The sequence below is a fragment of the Grampus griseus genome, assembly GCF_964374135.1.
Source record: "Grampus griseus genome assembly, chromosome: 15".
Classification (NCBI taxonomy): domain Eukaryota; kingdom Metazoa; phylum Chordata; class Mammalia; order Artiodactyla; family Delphinidae; genus Grampus; species Grampus griseus.
The window spans coordinates 59960983-59976146 of record NC_139009.1 but is presented as its reverse complement, the minus strand read 5'-3'; the positions used below and the strand labels follow the sequence as shown (position 1 = coordinate 59976146).

The 15164-nt window shown below is 57.1% G+C and overlaps 1 protein-coding gene across 22 annotated transcripts in view; it reads right to left on the bottom strand.

The window, feature by feature from the left end:
* The window catches only part of DYSF (dysferlin), a 222362-nt gene that overhangs the window by 81290 nt on the left and 125908 nt on the right, over window positions 1-15164 (bottom strand). For all 22 annotated transcript variants that reach the window (XM_082671898.1, XM_082671901.1, XM_082671904.1 and 19 more), the window contains 5 exons: window positions 12751-12844; window positions 12180-12257; window positions 4197-4378; window positions 1545-1685; window positions 732-761 (listed from right to left, as the gene is read on the bottom strand). In XM_082671898.1, coding sequence (XP_082528024.1) covers window positions 732-761; window positions 1545-1685; window positions 4197-4378; window positions 12180-12257; window positions 12751-12844 — 525 coding nt within the window. The remainder of the gene's footprint in view (window positions 1-731; window positions 762-1544; window positions 1686-4196; window positions 4379-12179; window positions 12258-12750; window positions 12845-15164) is intronic.

The following is a 15164-nucleotide window of genomic DNA, read 5'->3' as shown; positions in this document are numbered from 1 at the left end:
AGGTTTACATTTTTCATGACCCCCAGGAGAAGGAAGGGGAGCAGGGCAAAGGGAATGAAGTCTCCATAGCTAGTAGAGGAAATAAAACCGGATCTTAGTGGGAACACTGAGTTGGGAACTACGGTCTAAATCAGAGCTTCTGAAACGTGAGCGCGCGTCCGAGTCCCCTGCAGGGCTCGACAATGCCCAGGTTTCTGTGCTGCCCTCAGAGCTGGCTTCATAGGTTTGAAGTGGGACCCAAGTTTGGCATTTCTAACAATACCTCGGGTGATGCCACGCGGAGAACTACTGGCCTAAGTCGATGGTTCTCAGCCCAGGCTGCACATTCAAACCTCCTGGGCAGCTTTGAGAGATACGAAGGCCTGAGCCACACCCTGAAAGATGGGATTTCACTTGGTCTAGGGTGGAGCCTGAGCACTGCTGATTTTTAAAGCTGCCCAAGGGATTCCAACATGTAGCCCAGCTGAGAGCCACTGGGCTGGATGACCATGAGGTCCCTTCCATCTGAGTCTGTGATTCTTGGACTTCTCAGGGGAGAAGGGCGGGAAAGCCAGAGCTGGGCAGGGACCCCAGCCCCTACCCACCCTGCCCCTGTGGCCCCAACCGAGCCTTGCTTGGCTTGAAGCCAGGATGGTGGTGGTGCACACCTGCTCCCCTTCCTAGCCTGGGAGGGGGCTGCAAACACCGGGAGGGGGCAAGGTTGAAGAAGCAAAGGTGAGAGCGAGGCTTACCTCAAAACCAGGGATATGGTGGATGGCCGGCTGGGTGAAGAAAAAGAGCTTTGGTTAGGTGCCCGTCACCCAAGGCCCCACCACCTTTCTGCCCTGGCCAGGTAAACACATCTCCAACCACAAAATGACACTCATGGACTATGTCTGTGATCAGACAGTCCAGGGATTCGCAGACTCTTCCTTGGCGGACTAGGGACTCCTGCGAGGTGCCTGGTAAGCGAGTGCAGGGGAAGCCAGGTTGGCAGTGTGCCGTGTCCCCTCCAGACACTTCAGCCAGAGTAGTCTCACTTCTAGCCGGCTTCCATATTAGGGTTCACATCCCACTAAGAGTGAGTTTGAAGATGGGGCTCTAATCCAAACCCCTTATTTTACAGCAGGGAATCGGCTGGCTGAGGCTATGGTAGAGCCAGCACTGCAACAGGGGTCCTGCCCTCACCTGTCCCTGGAGTCCCCTGCCAGCCAGATCACAGAGGTCCCACTTCCAGAAACCACATCAGGATATAACCCAGAGAAAGATACATCCAATGGCCAGAGGACTCAGACATAGTAACACAGTTCAGATTTCCGCCCCAGTGTTCGATCGTGTCCTGATTTGGGGCTCAGAAAAGATGGGCAAGACCGGTTCCAGCAGGAGGCCCCACATCCAGAGGTGGCCCTTCAGTGCTCTCCACTAAGTGCAGGCCCTTGGTGGGGGAAGAAGAACGTAGCTAAGCCCCCTCCCCTCTATCAGACCATCCCCTGTCTGGGCCCTCCCCCTCCACCACCAGGAGTTCCCTGCCGGGCCTCCTGGCTCTGGACGTGGACCAGCCTCACCTTCTCTCTCTGGATGAGCTCAAAAGAGGCCAGCAGCTCACCCGCCGGCTGGTTGCCCCTGGTCAGCGGGAACCAGGCCAGCCGGGGCATCCGTTCCAGACTCGGCTGACAGATGCAGCGTCCCATAAACTCATCTGCACCCTAGACCGAGCATAGAGAGAGAAAAGTCAGCGTCCCCCCGCCCAGGGCTCTGGCAGCCTCAGAGCAGTCAGCAGACCTACATCTGGCCTCCCAAACTCGGAAGGGCCTCAGAAGTCAGGGCAGTCCCTGGTGCAGACGGTGAGCTCTGCTTCCCTCAGGGGGATGCGAGGGCAGCATGAGAGTGGCCTCCTGCCACTATTGTTAATGCTGAATTCCCATCGTGTTCCACAAGTCCCTTTGTATGTCCAGCTAGCGTTCACCTTGCCTTAATGTAATCAGGCTCTAAGCCCATTGGACAGGAGAGTGACAGCCTCCTAGCAGTTCTTTAATGCCCTCAGCACGAGAGGTGTTTGACATTTCCCAGGAATGTGTATCTCCTGTTCATTTCACCTTCAAATCCCCCCAGTTTCCCCATGGGGAGACTGTGATCACGCTCATCCAATTAAATGAGTCTTGTTCAAATGATGTTTTCATCTTATCATTCCGTTTACTCATGAGCCTTCCATGGCTCCCCACTGACTAGAGGATAGAGTGAGCTTGCGGACCGGTGAACTCCGACCTTGTGGTTAGCTCCCCCAAGGGCAGGGGCCGCAGACAGAACCTGGGTCTCGGCCAGATGATGCCACAGCTGTCGTAAGCCTCGGTGGCTCGCCCAAGGCACTCATCTGGAGAAACCAGGCTAGGACTGGGAGGCTACCTGCAGTCACACCACTGCTGGGGACATTGCCGAGAGCCATCCTGGAGTGGCCACCAGCTTCTGCATAAATGCCCACACCAGCGGGTGACGGTCCAGCATAGACCACTCAGAGTGGTCACCAGCCACAGCACTGGGAGGGGTCCCGGAGGCTCCTCTGGGCCCATCGTTGCCCTCTAGTCGCTGGGTCATGGAGAGGCTCGGGGAGGGGAGTCCTCACAGAGGCCAGGCCGCCAGGACAACAGGGGCTCAGGGCAATGGATATTTGCCAACAGGTACAGCCCCGTTTGACTATATTATCAATGAGCACAGCTCTGCTCTCCCCCAGGACCCTGGGGCCCACCCACCCAGAAGAGGCCATGGCTTTCTCCCCCGGGATCCCTCCCGGGCACTGGCCCAAAGGGGATAGAGTTCCATTGGTGACGAGGAGGTGAGGTGCCACTGGGAGAGAGAGGCTGTGTCCTGCCGGCCTCCCGCCCGCCCTGCACCAGCAGTCACACCTGCTTCTGCAAAGTCCCCTGGCCCTGGCCCCCCTCCAGGCCCTGCCACCTCCCGCCTCCTCCTGCCCCAAAAGCTCCAGGTCCTGAGCTCTTCCCCCGCAAATCCCCAAAAGACCCTTCCTCCAGCTGCTCGGCCCCCACGGAGCCAGCTCTTCCTTCTAAGGGCAGAGCTTACGGGTCAGCCTCCCCAACCCAGGCCCGCATTGCCCACCACCAGCCAGTGGGGCACCCTAATCAGCCTCGCCTTCCCCCAACCCCTGGTCACCACACTCTCCCTTCCAGTCATGGCAACTCTTTCTGGAAGCATCTGTGAAGCCCTAGCCCCTCCCCTTTCATCTACTGCCACCCCCAACCCAGGTAGGGCCTCTTGGCCACACACTCCTCGGCCGACACAGTCTCTCTCTTCCAACAGCATCCCACCCCTCCTTTGTAACATGTCGCCCTGACTCCGCCACTCTCCCCGCTCCCCTGGCCTCGTACTCCTTTCTCCTCCTTCCCTGCCTGCCTTCCCCATCCTTCCATCTCCCACTGGCCCCCGTGCTGTGCTAACACCCCTGCCTCATCCCAACACCCCAATCTCCCATTTCCACCAGGGCCTGGGTCTTCCCACATCGCACATTCCAGCCCACAGCCCTCTCTCTCCTGGGAACCTTTCAGAGCTGTGCTGTCCAATACCGGAGCCACCGGCCGCCTGTGGCTACTTAAAGTTTAATGGATTAAAACTAAAACAATGAAAATTCGGTTTCTCAGCACACACGGCAAGTGGCCCTCGTTTGGGGGGCACGACCACAGAGCCTTCCCGCCAGCACAAGCGGTTCTGTGCTGTGCGACAGTCCTGCAGAGAGGGCCCCACCTGCACCTCACACTGGCTCCCTGGAGGAGTCCCTGCCTGGTGGTTCCTGAGCCCCGGCTCCCACCTGGCTGGGTGACCCCACATGAGGGGCCACCCAGCCCAGCACAAGTGCTTGATAACCGTGTGTGGAGTCAAAGCGGCCCTCGGATGGGGAGAAGGGACCGACCTGGGGTCTTATAAGCAAGTTAGAGACAGAGAAAACCCAGGCTCCTGACCACAGCCAAGCACCCTTGCCAGATCTGTACCCGCTCTCTGCCGTGGGCACAGCACACGTGGTGGCAATTCGTTTTTAATTACTCTAAAACAGTTTTCACCACTGCCTGTGGGGTTGGGGGAGAGGCCATCAGCCCCAGCCTTGGGGAACTCCCGTCTCGTTGGGGACCCACCCCTCACAGCAGCATCTCCCCTGGGCCCTGGAGAGGGTGGGCAGTGAGGGCTCGGGGGAGGAAGGTGGGCACACTCACATAGGTGTCGTGGTCGTACAGCTCCACCACGATGCTGGCCGGCTGCTCAGCGATGCTGGCCAGCTCACCGAAGATCTCGATCTCGTAGAAGATGAGTGTCTGGTCCCAGGTGGGGTTCAGGGTGTTCTTCACCACCACCGTCTTCTGGCTCTGGTGCATGAAGGAGACGATTGCATAGGGATCTGTGTGGGCCAGGCACAGAGAAGGGAGATGGGACACAACGGAGACCGTGAGAGTCGCCCGTTCAGGAGTCATGCAGCCACAAAGCTGGAGCAGAGCTGTGGCTGCCACTCAGGAGCACCGACGTCCAGGCTGGAGCCCTATCCTGGGGGTACCCCCCCACCTCCATCCTCCGTGAGGCCAGCCGGTGGCCACCATGGGGAGATGGGGCTGAGGTCCCAGAGAGTGGGCGCAAAGATCCAGAGAGCTTCCCTCCTGGGCTCTTTCCTGGGCTGGTTGCTGGAGGCAAAATGAATAGATTGTGCATTCATTCATTCATTCATCCAAAAAGCACTTACTGACTGAGTGCCTTCTGCATAACAGGCCGGGGGCTAGGTGCTAGGGGCTGAGGATACATTTGGAGCAAAACGGTAATCTATACAAACAAACATAAAATGACAATTTCGATCATGCTTTGAAGAACACATAGGAGGTGCAGTGGCGTGTGAGAGAGGGATCTGGCATGGCTGAGTCTGCATTTCAGCAAGCTAACTGTGGCCGCCACCTGGAGAAGAGACTGGAGGGGGCAGAAGTGGGTGCAGGGAGACCAGTTAGGAAACTACTGCAGGGGTTCAGGCAGGGAGGGTGGTGGCTTAGATGGGTGGGGGCACTAGAGAGAAACAAAGGGATTCAAGGGCTATTGAGCAGTGGGGGGGTGTGAGGGGGACCCTAAGATCCCTGCAGCTCCCTGACGCCCCCAAACTACTTTCCAGCCTATTGGCCCCAGCCATGCTAGCCTGGGACCCACCCAGGAGGCATTCCTTCTGCCTGGTCCCAAAGCATCACTAGAGAAGATTCTAGGGCAGTGGTTCTCAAATGTGAGCATGCAGCAGAGTCGTCTGGAAGGCTGGCAGAGACTGCTGGGTCCCACCCTCAGAGACTCCTTCATCGGGTCTGGGGTGGGGCCTGAGAATTGACATTTCTAACAAGTTCCCGGGTGTTGCTAATGCTGCCTTTCAGGACTCCACTTGGAAACCAACGCCAGAGAAGGTCCCATGGGACTGAGTGCATGTAATTTGGGACAAGAGCAAAGGGCTCGGAGGAGGGGGCTCCTCCAACTTCTCTCATTAGGGGGCAGGGTCCAGTTTGCCATTTTGTAAGACTCGACGAGCCAGATGCTGAGGGCATGTGGACAGGGAAGTCTGGGGATCCAGGAGGCTGGCAGCTGGATGCTAGATGTCTGGCAGGGCTGAGCCCAAATGCTCTATCACATGCCCTATACCCTTGGCAGTTCCTCCATCCTGTAGCACCTTGCATCCTCTGTACCCTCCAGGGCAGCCCCCGCGTGACTCAAGAGGACCTCAGCGCCAGACATCTAGAGCCGGGGTGTCCAACTGCAGTCCTGGGGCTGAGATGGGGAGATAGCTCTTCCCCACAGAGGGGAGGGAGCAGGCCAGTCTCTCCCTGGCCATCCAGAGTCCAAGTGGCATGCCACAGCCACTGCACAGGAGGTGGCAGAGTGGCTATTGAAGAAGTGGGAAAGTTGGAGTGGGCAACAGGAGGACTTCCATCAAGAGATGGGGTGGGGGACAGGGTCCAGGATTCTGGCTATTGCTCAAAGGGCTTGTTTTAAGGGGGGGGGGGGATTCACGTTAGGAAACAGAAGCTACGGGCACTCACTGGCCGAACAATGCTGGGTTTGCCTAACAGGAGGCAGCCACCAGGCTAGGACCAGCTTGCCAGCCTTCAGGCACAAGAACAAACTGGGGTCAATCTGGGAGGGCTTCCTGTAGGAAATTGGTTTTGAACCTGATTCTGGAGGTAGAAGAGGGCAATGGGAGGCCCTTGGCAGAAGAAGGGGCAGGGGAGACATGCCCACCACATCTTGCCACGCCCACCAGGTGGGAGCCTCCCTGGCATGGGGCTCTCCTTTCCCATGCACCAGCCTGGCAAGGCTGGCCCAAGCCGTTCCCTTCCTGGCCCTGGCAGGGCCCAGCGGCGTCTGTGCATTTAATGAAACCGTCTGGCTGTGATACCATCAGCTCCAAGCTCGGCAGAGAACCTCTCCCCGGTTCCAGTAAGAAAAAGAGGGCGCGTTCCGATAAATAAAACCATATTCGAGAGCCAGCGAAAAAGCCCCTTTTGTTCCCGCCCCCTGTGCTTCCCAAGGCTTTATTTTTATAAGCGCGCGGGCCCCAGACCGACCGCGTTTACACAAAGATCACAATTGCACATTGTGGCGGCCATGCACGCTGTATTGGTGTTGGCAGCGCCCCCCACGCTGGCCCCCGAGCAGGCGACTCCTTCCAGCAGCCCCATCAGCGCAGGCAATGAGCTCAGCACTGGGGGAAAGGGAGGGGGTGGCTTTCAAACAAAAATCACCCAGACCCACACGCTCGCCCCGCCCGCCGGGGGCGGGGGGAAAACACACAACAAAGGCATTGTAAGGAGCAGGCCTGGAGGCCTGGGGCCTCAGACACTGGGCTACTGTGTGCTGGGGCCTGGCCTCTCCCCGCACAAGGCCCAGCCCCTCAAAAAAAGAGAAACAAGGGGGGTGGGGTGTTGCTGAGGCAAGGTGGTCAGATGAAGGGAAGCCAGACGGACGCACAGACACAAGCCTCTTCCAGGAAAGCCAGGAGGATGGAGAGGCAGATCCCAAGGAGAGGTGGAGGGGAGGGGAGAGGCCAGCTCTTCCCAGAGCCACTCCAGGAGGGGAGGGCCAGTTTCAGCCCTCCGGCCTCACCTGCCAAGCCACACGGAGCACCCCCGGCACTGAAGCTGGATCGGAGCTTTGTGAGGACCACAGGCTGCCCTGGGAGCTCCAGCCAAGAACACACAAGGGTTCTACTGGACTCCATCACCACAGGAGGCCCCAGGCAGGTGACTGCTGGACCTGCAGCCCTGTGCCTGATCTCTGCTGTTCAGGCCTTCCCGGAGCTCCAAGGAGGACCCTTCTGCAGTCACAATACACTAAGCTTCCCTCATGGGCCCTCCCTCCAACTGCTCAGACCACAGGGCAGGTGTCATCATACCCCTTGTCAGAAGAGGGAGCTTTGCCCCAGAAAGACCACTAGCCCCTACTCACAGGTGCCTGGGACCAGACTCCCTGACTCGTAGTCAGTGCTCCTTCTACCTGCCACAAACATGGGAAAAGGGCCCTTAAGACAGGTGGAGTAGACTGCCAGTAATCAAGGCATTGCAAACAAAAACTGCAATACAGCAGTATTTTTCCTATAAAATTAAGAAAAATCGTTTAGATTTATAAAACCCAGTGTTGGCAAATATTTGACGAAATAGGTACTCTCCTTTATTGCTGGAAGCAATTCAGCAACCCTTTAGAAAAGCCATCAGGCAGTATGACCTGAAAAACATAAAACTGTTTACACCCTGTTTCCCATATTTCTGGGAATCATCCAAATGAACCATGAAGCTATATGAACAAAGATGTTCGCTCCAGCGTTACCTGCGATCCGTCATTCGTCCACCATACAGTTATTGACTGACCCGCATATGGTAGGTAGGCACAGTGCTCTGAATAGGAAGGTGTACGAGACACGGTCCGGGCTCTGAAGATCATGGCTGCTGCTTGGAAGTGGTAACTAGACATCGGTTACAATACAAAGCGATGTGCAGCCTCACGGCGGAGCGTTCAAGGCGCTAGGGGTGGGGGTACGCCCTGGAGTCTGGTGGCGTCAAGTCAGTACCCCCAAAGGCGGTCTCCAGCCCTGAGTCTCAAGAATAAGGAGGTAACCGAGGTGGACCAAAGAGAAGCACAGCACTGGCAAAAGCACCAAAGAGCACTCAGGGAACAGCAAGTCTGGCTGAGGGGAGGAAGGTAGCACCCCGGGGCCCCAGGGAGGAGGACGCAGGCGGGCAGATCGCAAACGGTCCTGGACTCGTGCTCAGCGAGTTGGGCTGAATCCTGTCCATCAGAGTTCCCCAAAATGTGTTCTTCGCAAGGCGAGTTCTCGGGGAATGAAGGAACGCTAAACACGTTCAACAGACTCCTGCAGCCACCCCAGCCTTCAATGCCACCGTGATTCGTAAATCGCTAAGCGTGCAGGGTTTCCCAGTCTCTCTCGCTCAGGAACCCTTTTTAAGTGGAGCATTTCACAAGCCTCCAGCACACCTTGGAAAACAGCTTCTTAAGCTCATTGGGAGAATTCCCCCAGCCAAAGCAAAACTTAACAGAAAGCTGTGCTTCAAAAGTGGGGGTGGGCTCGGACTGGAGTCCAGACAGAGGAAGCCCACAAGTAAGGGCTCCCCAGCCCCACCCCAGCCAGAGTCTGGATCTGGGGGAGACGAAAGCACTGGTCCCCACGGAGGTGACTTCAGCTTGGGCCAACCATGGTTCACCAGACCTCACTGTGGCCTGGCGTGGCAGCAACGCCCCTCAGGACCACCCAACTAGCACACAGCTTTGACCTCCCTGGAACCACGAGGCCGGCAAAGAGGGCACAGGACCTTCTGCTTTCTTGGCAGACACTCTACCCCCATAAATGAATAACTTGGCATCTGACCTACTAGCCTTCTCTCATCTCCTTCGTTAACCAAGGGGGGCCCCTGAGCCCACTGACCCATGAGACTCTCAAGGAGGGGTTTCTGGGTGCCTCAAGCTAAGGGCCATGCCCTGGAATGTGAGCTGCCCAAGGGTCCTCCCTCCTGGCGGCAGCTCTGTAAGCAGAGCCTATGGCTCCCTCAAACCACACCGGTGGTCGCCGGCTGGGGGTCGAGGCAAAGCAGAATTCCCTGGAGTATAACAGGGCAAAGGAGACAGCGCACTCCCCGATCCCCTTTGAGAAACATCCGTCTACAGGGAAGAGCAACTCAGCTCTCACTGCTGTTCACAGCCACGATGCTGCCCAGTAGGTACAGCACTGAGGACAAGTGATTTCTAAGTCCTCTGGAGTCCTGTCTTTTCTGTTCAAAGTAGATCCAGTTTGTATTCCAGATGCTCACCCAGCAGTGGCAACCCTGTCCCAACGTAAGAGAAGCCATTTGAATTAAGCATCATTTCACATTTTTTATACCTAATCACTATGCTGGCCACACACACGCATAAGCACACAAGCACAGGCCACACTCGCCCTTCCAGTGGTCCAGAGAACTGATGCCGGGCCTCCACTCAAACCCCACCCAAGGCAAAATCCTCAGGCAGCCTGGATGGCACTGTCTCCACAAGCTTCCCTCCCCGACCGAGTTCAGTGTTATTCAACTAGTGTTTCCTGGACAATTCCTGTGTCCCCCACACCTTCAGTCAAGGAGAAGAAATAGAGAGAGCACTGGCCTTGTGGCAGCCCCAAGGCCCACCACACAAGGGACTAGCAGAGGGCACAGCACAGGCTCATGGGGGCCCCGCTGGGGAAAAGCCCAGGGCAGCAAGGTCAGAGCGCTGCCCAAGGAGAGCCCTCTGGGCTGCAGACGCCAGCAAGCAGGCTGGAAGACGACACCAGCGACAGACTCTGTGCCGGACCCTCCCCAGACCCCAGACATTCCTGATTCACACAGGAGTTTCCTCTGAGAAATGCCAGCCAGTGGCCATGCACAGCCTCCAGCCACCTCAGGGTCAGTTCCAGGGGAGAAACTGCTTTGGTTTAGGGTTTGGGAGTGAAAATAAACACTCTGGGTTTTATAGGTTCACCCGTGTTGGCTGCTGTTTTCCTTTCCAGCAGCCGCTCAATCAGGCCTTTCATTCAGAAGCCAGCGGCCAGGGCCTGGGCAGTGCCCTCAAAGCTCAAGGGATGTTTATTTGGGGGAGGGGGTGGAGCTAGGATGGAAAGTGTGACGTCTCCTTCGGCCCCGGTACCAGGCTGACCCTGCCTGCAGTCCCCAGAGGTGCGGGTCCCCGGGAGGAGCACCCTCCCTCCAGGGTCCACCCCCAGCCCGGCCAGTGGAGGACAAGGGGCCCTCGACCTGCACCCCACTTACCCACCCCCCACACACAAACCTGCCGCCTGCACCCCGACCTCTCACACCCTCCCCCAAAGGAAGAGGAAGCAAGACTGTGAATTAGGTCACTTGTCTTCTCCTTGGGGTAGGTGCTGATTTTCAGAAAGCATCCCGGCCAAGGTTCCCAGGAAGTTGCAGCTGCAGAGGTCTCCCCCACACTCCCACAACCCCCCCACCACCACCTGCCAATCCGCATGTGCTTGTTGCTCTATCCACCCTGAGCCTGGCTGCGTGGGGCTAGAGAAAAGGTCACTGAGAGGAGAGGAACACGAGGAAGCACAGCTGTCCCCAGGTCGGGGAGGAGCAGGGTCCAGAAAGGAGGACGGGCGCCTGGCCATGAGCTGAGTGCCATTCTGTGAACAGGAGGTCACTCCCATAGAAGAACTCAGATCTACTCGAGTGAGTAGCAAGCACTTGGAGTGAGGTACATCACTTGTCAGCTATTTTAACTCAAGCAGTTTAGTTTCTTCATCTGTAAAATGGGGATGTTCAATGCCTGCTTCACAGGAGAGTTGTAAGGCGTACGTGAAAAAAGGTCAGCAAAGCGCCTAGGCTCATAGTGGGCACTTAGTAAGCGCTAGCTCTTTAGATATCTTAGTGTTAGTTCTTTAGAACCTGCTGCAGGCTCAAGGGTAAGTCAAGGTCCCTTCCTGGAGGAGCTCAGAGTCATGGCGGGAAGAATATGACAGAGGTAGATGGCAAGTGATCTATGCAGTGGGTAAGGACTCTGAGAGAGGTGCTGGTGAGGTCCTGGCCAGGTGCTGAGGAAGCAACAACCAGCTCAGCTTGGGGAAGAGTCAGAGGGCATCTGGGCTGGGTCTTGAAGGATGAGTAGGAGTTCACTGGATTAAAAATAGGGAGGGAAGGCATTCTAGGCACTGAGCACAAAGGCCAGAAATGTGGAAGAACTAGACAAACGTTGACGAAAGTTGGTGCAGCCAGAGCTAGCAGATAGAGGGGAATTAGGGAAAGATGAAACTGGTGAGATCCAAAGGGGTCAGATCACGAAGGAGTTGTCTGCCAGGCTAAAGAGGTGGGGATTTACCTGTTAGTGTCTATGTCTGAAATCAGGGGAGTGACATGACCAGCTGTGTCTGGGGTTGTGTGGAAGGTCACAGGGAGGCCAGGAGATGACTGGAGCATTCAGATAAAAGGAGCAAGGCCAGTGTGAGACGGCAGCCACGATGCAGAATAGGAGGGAACAATCTCCGAGACAGATTCAGGAGCCAGAATCAACAGAACTGGGCACCTGGCCGTTAACCAACCTGATGGGTAGTGGAAGCGCATTGACGTGATCCTAAGACCAAGGTGGGACGTAAAGGGGGGCCTGGACCTGGGGGAGGGGTCCCGAGGAGTTCAGCTTAGACAAGATGAACTGAGGTGCCTCTGAGGCTTCTAGGGGAGACATAGAAAATGTGGCTGGACATAAAGAACTAAAGACCTGGAAGCTTCCCCAACAGGAGTGGCTACTGGGCTGCCTGGGGGACCCCAGTGCCCAGAGAAGAGAACACACACAGAGCTCTCGGAAGCATCAGGCTTAGAGGGCAGTAGCTCAGTAGGAGCAGGTAGGGCAGCAGGAAGCTGCAGGAGACCAGGAGAGAGGGGTCTCCCAGGGGCCAAGGCCAGAGGGGCTTTCAGGAGGAGGGCATGGTCAGTAAAACCAAAACCTGCAGACGGGTCAAGCAGGCCACCTGACAACCAGGAAGACACGGTGACCTGACTGCAGCCCTCACCTCCACAAACCCAACAAACACAGCGCCCCCCGACCCACCATAGGAGAAGCCTGGGCCACGTTCCCTGTGGTCTGAAGGCCCGATGACTCTGTTCCCAGCCCTCAGGCCCTGGTCCCTGGCTCTCCTCCCTCCTCCCACCTACCAGAAAAGGAGTCCTTGTCCATCGCAGGCAGATCCCGGGCCTGGTACATGTAGCAGCGTAGATGGTAGCGGTTCCCGTCTGCACCGAGGAAGAAACAGATGCCAGCTGAGGGGCTGGGGGTGACCAAGATCTGGGGCTCGAGGGGAGGACAGAGGGTGTCCCTAGAGGGGGCAGCGCACAGAGGGGCCGGATGGTAGAAACGACACGTGTACGCTATGCTGGAGTTAGCTGCTCTCAAGATCAGGAGAGCAGACCACAGCCCAAAGGTGGACCCCCAAGTGATGTGTCCTTGGGTCTGGTGACAGCTGGGGAGGTGGCAGAGGAGGGGGAAGGAGTGGAGGGGTCACAGATGATGGGGGCAGTGAGAGTGCACAGTGCCTTGAATGCTGGATTTCAGGCTGAGTTCACACACACACACAAACCAAGAGACACTGACCCGCTAACAAAACACCCAGACTCAGTCCTCCTCAGCCCCCACGTATACACCTGACCATGTGACCCACACAAACAGGAACGTCAGGCTACACACTCATCCGTGTCACCCCGGTAGACACCTCCAAACGTCACTTACAGTCAAAGATGCAGGAAATCGTGGGTCTGTTCACGCCAAAGCTCAAGGTGGAGACAGACTTGGAATCTTCACTCCTGTCGTCCACCACGCCGCCCTGGAGATGGAGAGCTGGTCACCGCAGACTCTGACCCCAGAGCCTGGGGGTGGCAGGGAGACTGGTTCGGAGAGTCAGGTCCCCAGAGTCCTTTAGACGAGGCCCCTCACCTGCCCAAAGCTCTGATTTCACTCCAGGGCTGCGCCTTCCCAGACCCCAGTGTTAAGTCCACAGGGAAATTCTCCCTCTCTAGTGGAGACCAGACAAGCCAGAATGGGATTTTGAGCTGTTCCAGCCTAAGAGGTTAGAGTTTGCTAGAAGGAAGGACTCGAAGGGGCTCTCTGAGAGGGAATCCAGTGGGGATCTGCCCGGGCTGATGAGTTTAGGGGAGCCCGAGTCTGGAGGGCCCTGTCTAGCACCTCTGTCCCACCCAAGACATGTCTGGACACAGTGCTGGTGCCAGGGACACACGGGCACTTAGCTGGGCCCCCAGCTCTGGGGAGCAGCTGCACTGCATCCTCCACTGTCTCTCATCAGCTCCCACTGTGCTGACTGTCAGGGGAGGCCTCAGTCTGAGGACAGGGGACAGGAGTCGAGGCAGGGTGGGTCTGCACTCGGCCTCAGAAGCTGTGTGTAAACCTTGCCCTTGTTCGCTGGGCTCTAACCACTGGGCCATAAACAGCCTCCTTGGACCAGATGCCCACCTCCTTGGTGCACTGCTTCCCTCCACCACCACCTCTGCCACACCGCAGCCCCTCATCAGGGATGAGCCCCAGCGGGGATCTCAAGGCCCCCACAAAAATTGAAAATGTGCCGGTCACATGGCAGCCCGTCCTTCCAGACCTGGCTTTCTGTGATATCAGCTCCACCAGCCTCCCACGGCAGAAGCCCAACAGAGAGACTGCCCGCTTCCTCTGCAAGCCCTTCCCCCCTCCCCACACTGTCACCTGCCCCAGTCCCTCGCCAGTCCCTCTTCCCAACACACAAGCACGCACACCCTTGAAAGAAAACCCCGGCCTCCCCTCCCGTGGCATTTTCACCCCGTCCAGGCCCACCCAGAGCAGCCACTTCCCAAGGCCACCATGCCCCCCACCTGGCGGCAGCCATTTCCCAGGAGTCTCGACCTCTCCCCAGGCCCTGCAGCTACATCGTGGCCCCACCCCCCTAGATGTACGGCCACCTAGGTGCTCCTCCTCTCCACCCTCAGGGCCTAGCCCCAGACCTCCAGTCCAAGAAGCTTCCCCGGGTACCCGCCCGCTGGCTTCCGATCCGCCCGCACCCAGGACCAGAACCAGCTGCATTACCCACACTGAGCACCCGGCTCCCGGCCTGAAGCCCTCCATGGCTCTCGCCACCTGAAGGGTCCTGGTCAGACCCCCAGTGACCTGCTCCCCCTTCCCCCTCCAACACCAGGGCTTACTTCCCCCAAATCCAATCGGGCAGGCCACGCTCCCCAAAGCTGGCCCAGACACGCACCTGCTCCCAATGCAAGCTCCTACCGTTCCCTGCCAAGAATGCTGGTCCTCCCCCAGATCAGCTCATCTTAGGACACCCAGGGAAGGCCTGCCCTGGTCACTCTGGGTCAACAAGGAAATGCAACCTAAAGGTAGGCAGTCATCCTCTGCTCTATCCCACAAAAGAGCCCATAAAACATATACGGGGGAAAGACATGTTCATCTGCTCTCCCAGGGGACCCACTGAGGTCCGGCTACAACGGGGTGGGCTCTGGCTCCTAGCACAGGACACCCCACTTTCTGACAGGAAGATATGGTGACCCCCCCCACCCCGCCTTTCCTTTGGCCACAATTTCAACACAAGCTCTAGAATCAGATTCCTTGGGCTCCAGCTACCATTTACTAGCTGTGTGACTTTGGTCAGGTTGCTTAACCTCTCTGCACAAGTCTCTATAAATTTGGGATAATTCTCCAGTATCTATCTCAGAGAGTTGCTGGGATTCTTAGGAAGACAAATCACATGTTGTGTTAGCACACCACCTGGGGAAGTCATAAACCATGAAGTTACTAATTGTGCTCAGGGGTGGTATTCATATACCCCATATTTGTTCAAAATTGTTCCAGGAGCTGGAAAAGTAGACATTTCAGTGCAAAGTCACAGTCCTGGGCAGAAATTAAAATCAGTCAATCAAGCAATCAACTTCTCTCCACACACACACACACACACACACACACACGTGCACACACACGCATACACACATGGACGCACGCACACACACACACATACACACACACAGGAGAGCAGGACAACAGGGAGGGATGCCATACTACAGACAGGTGAGAACCCAAAGGCCACAGCATCTGCAATCTTCCCTCCCGGCAGGCGTGGGTCCCGGGCATCCTGGGTTCCCGCCAGGAGAGGCGCT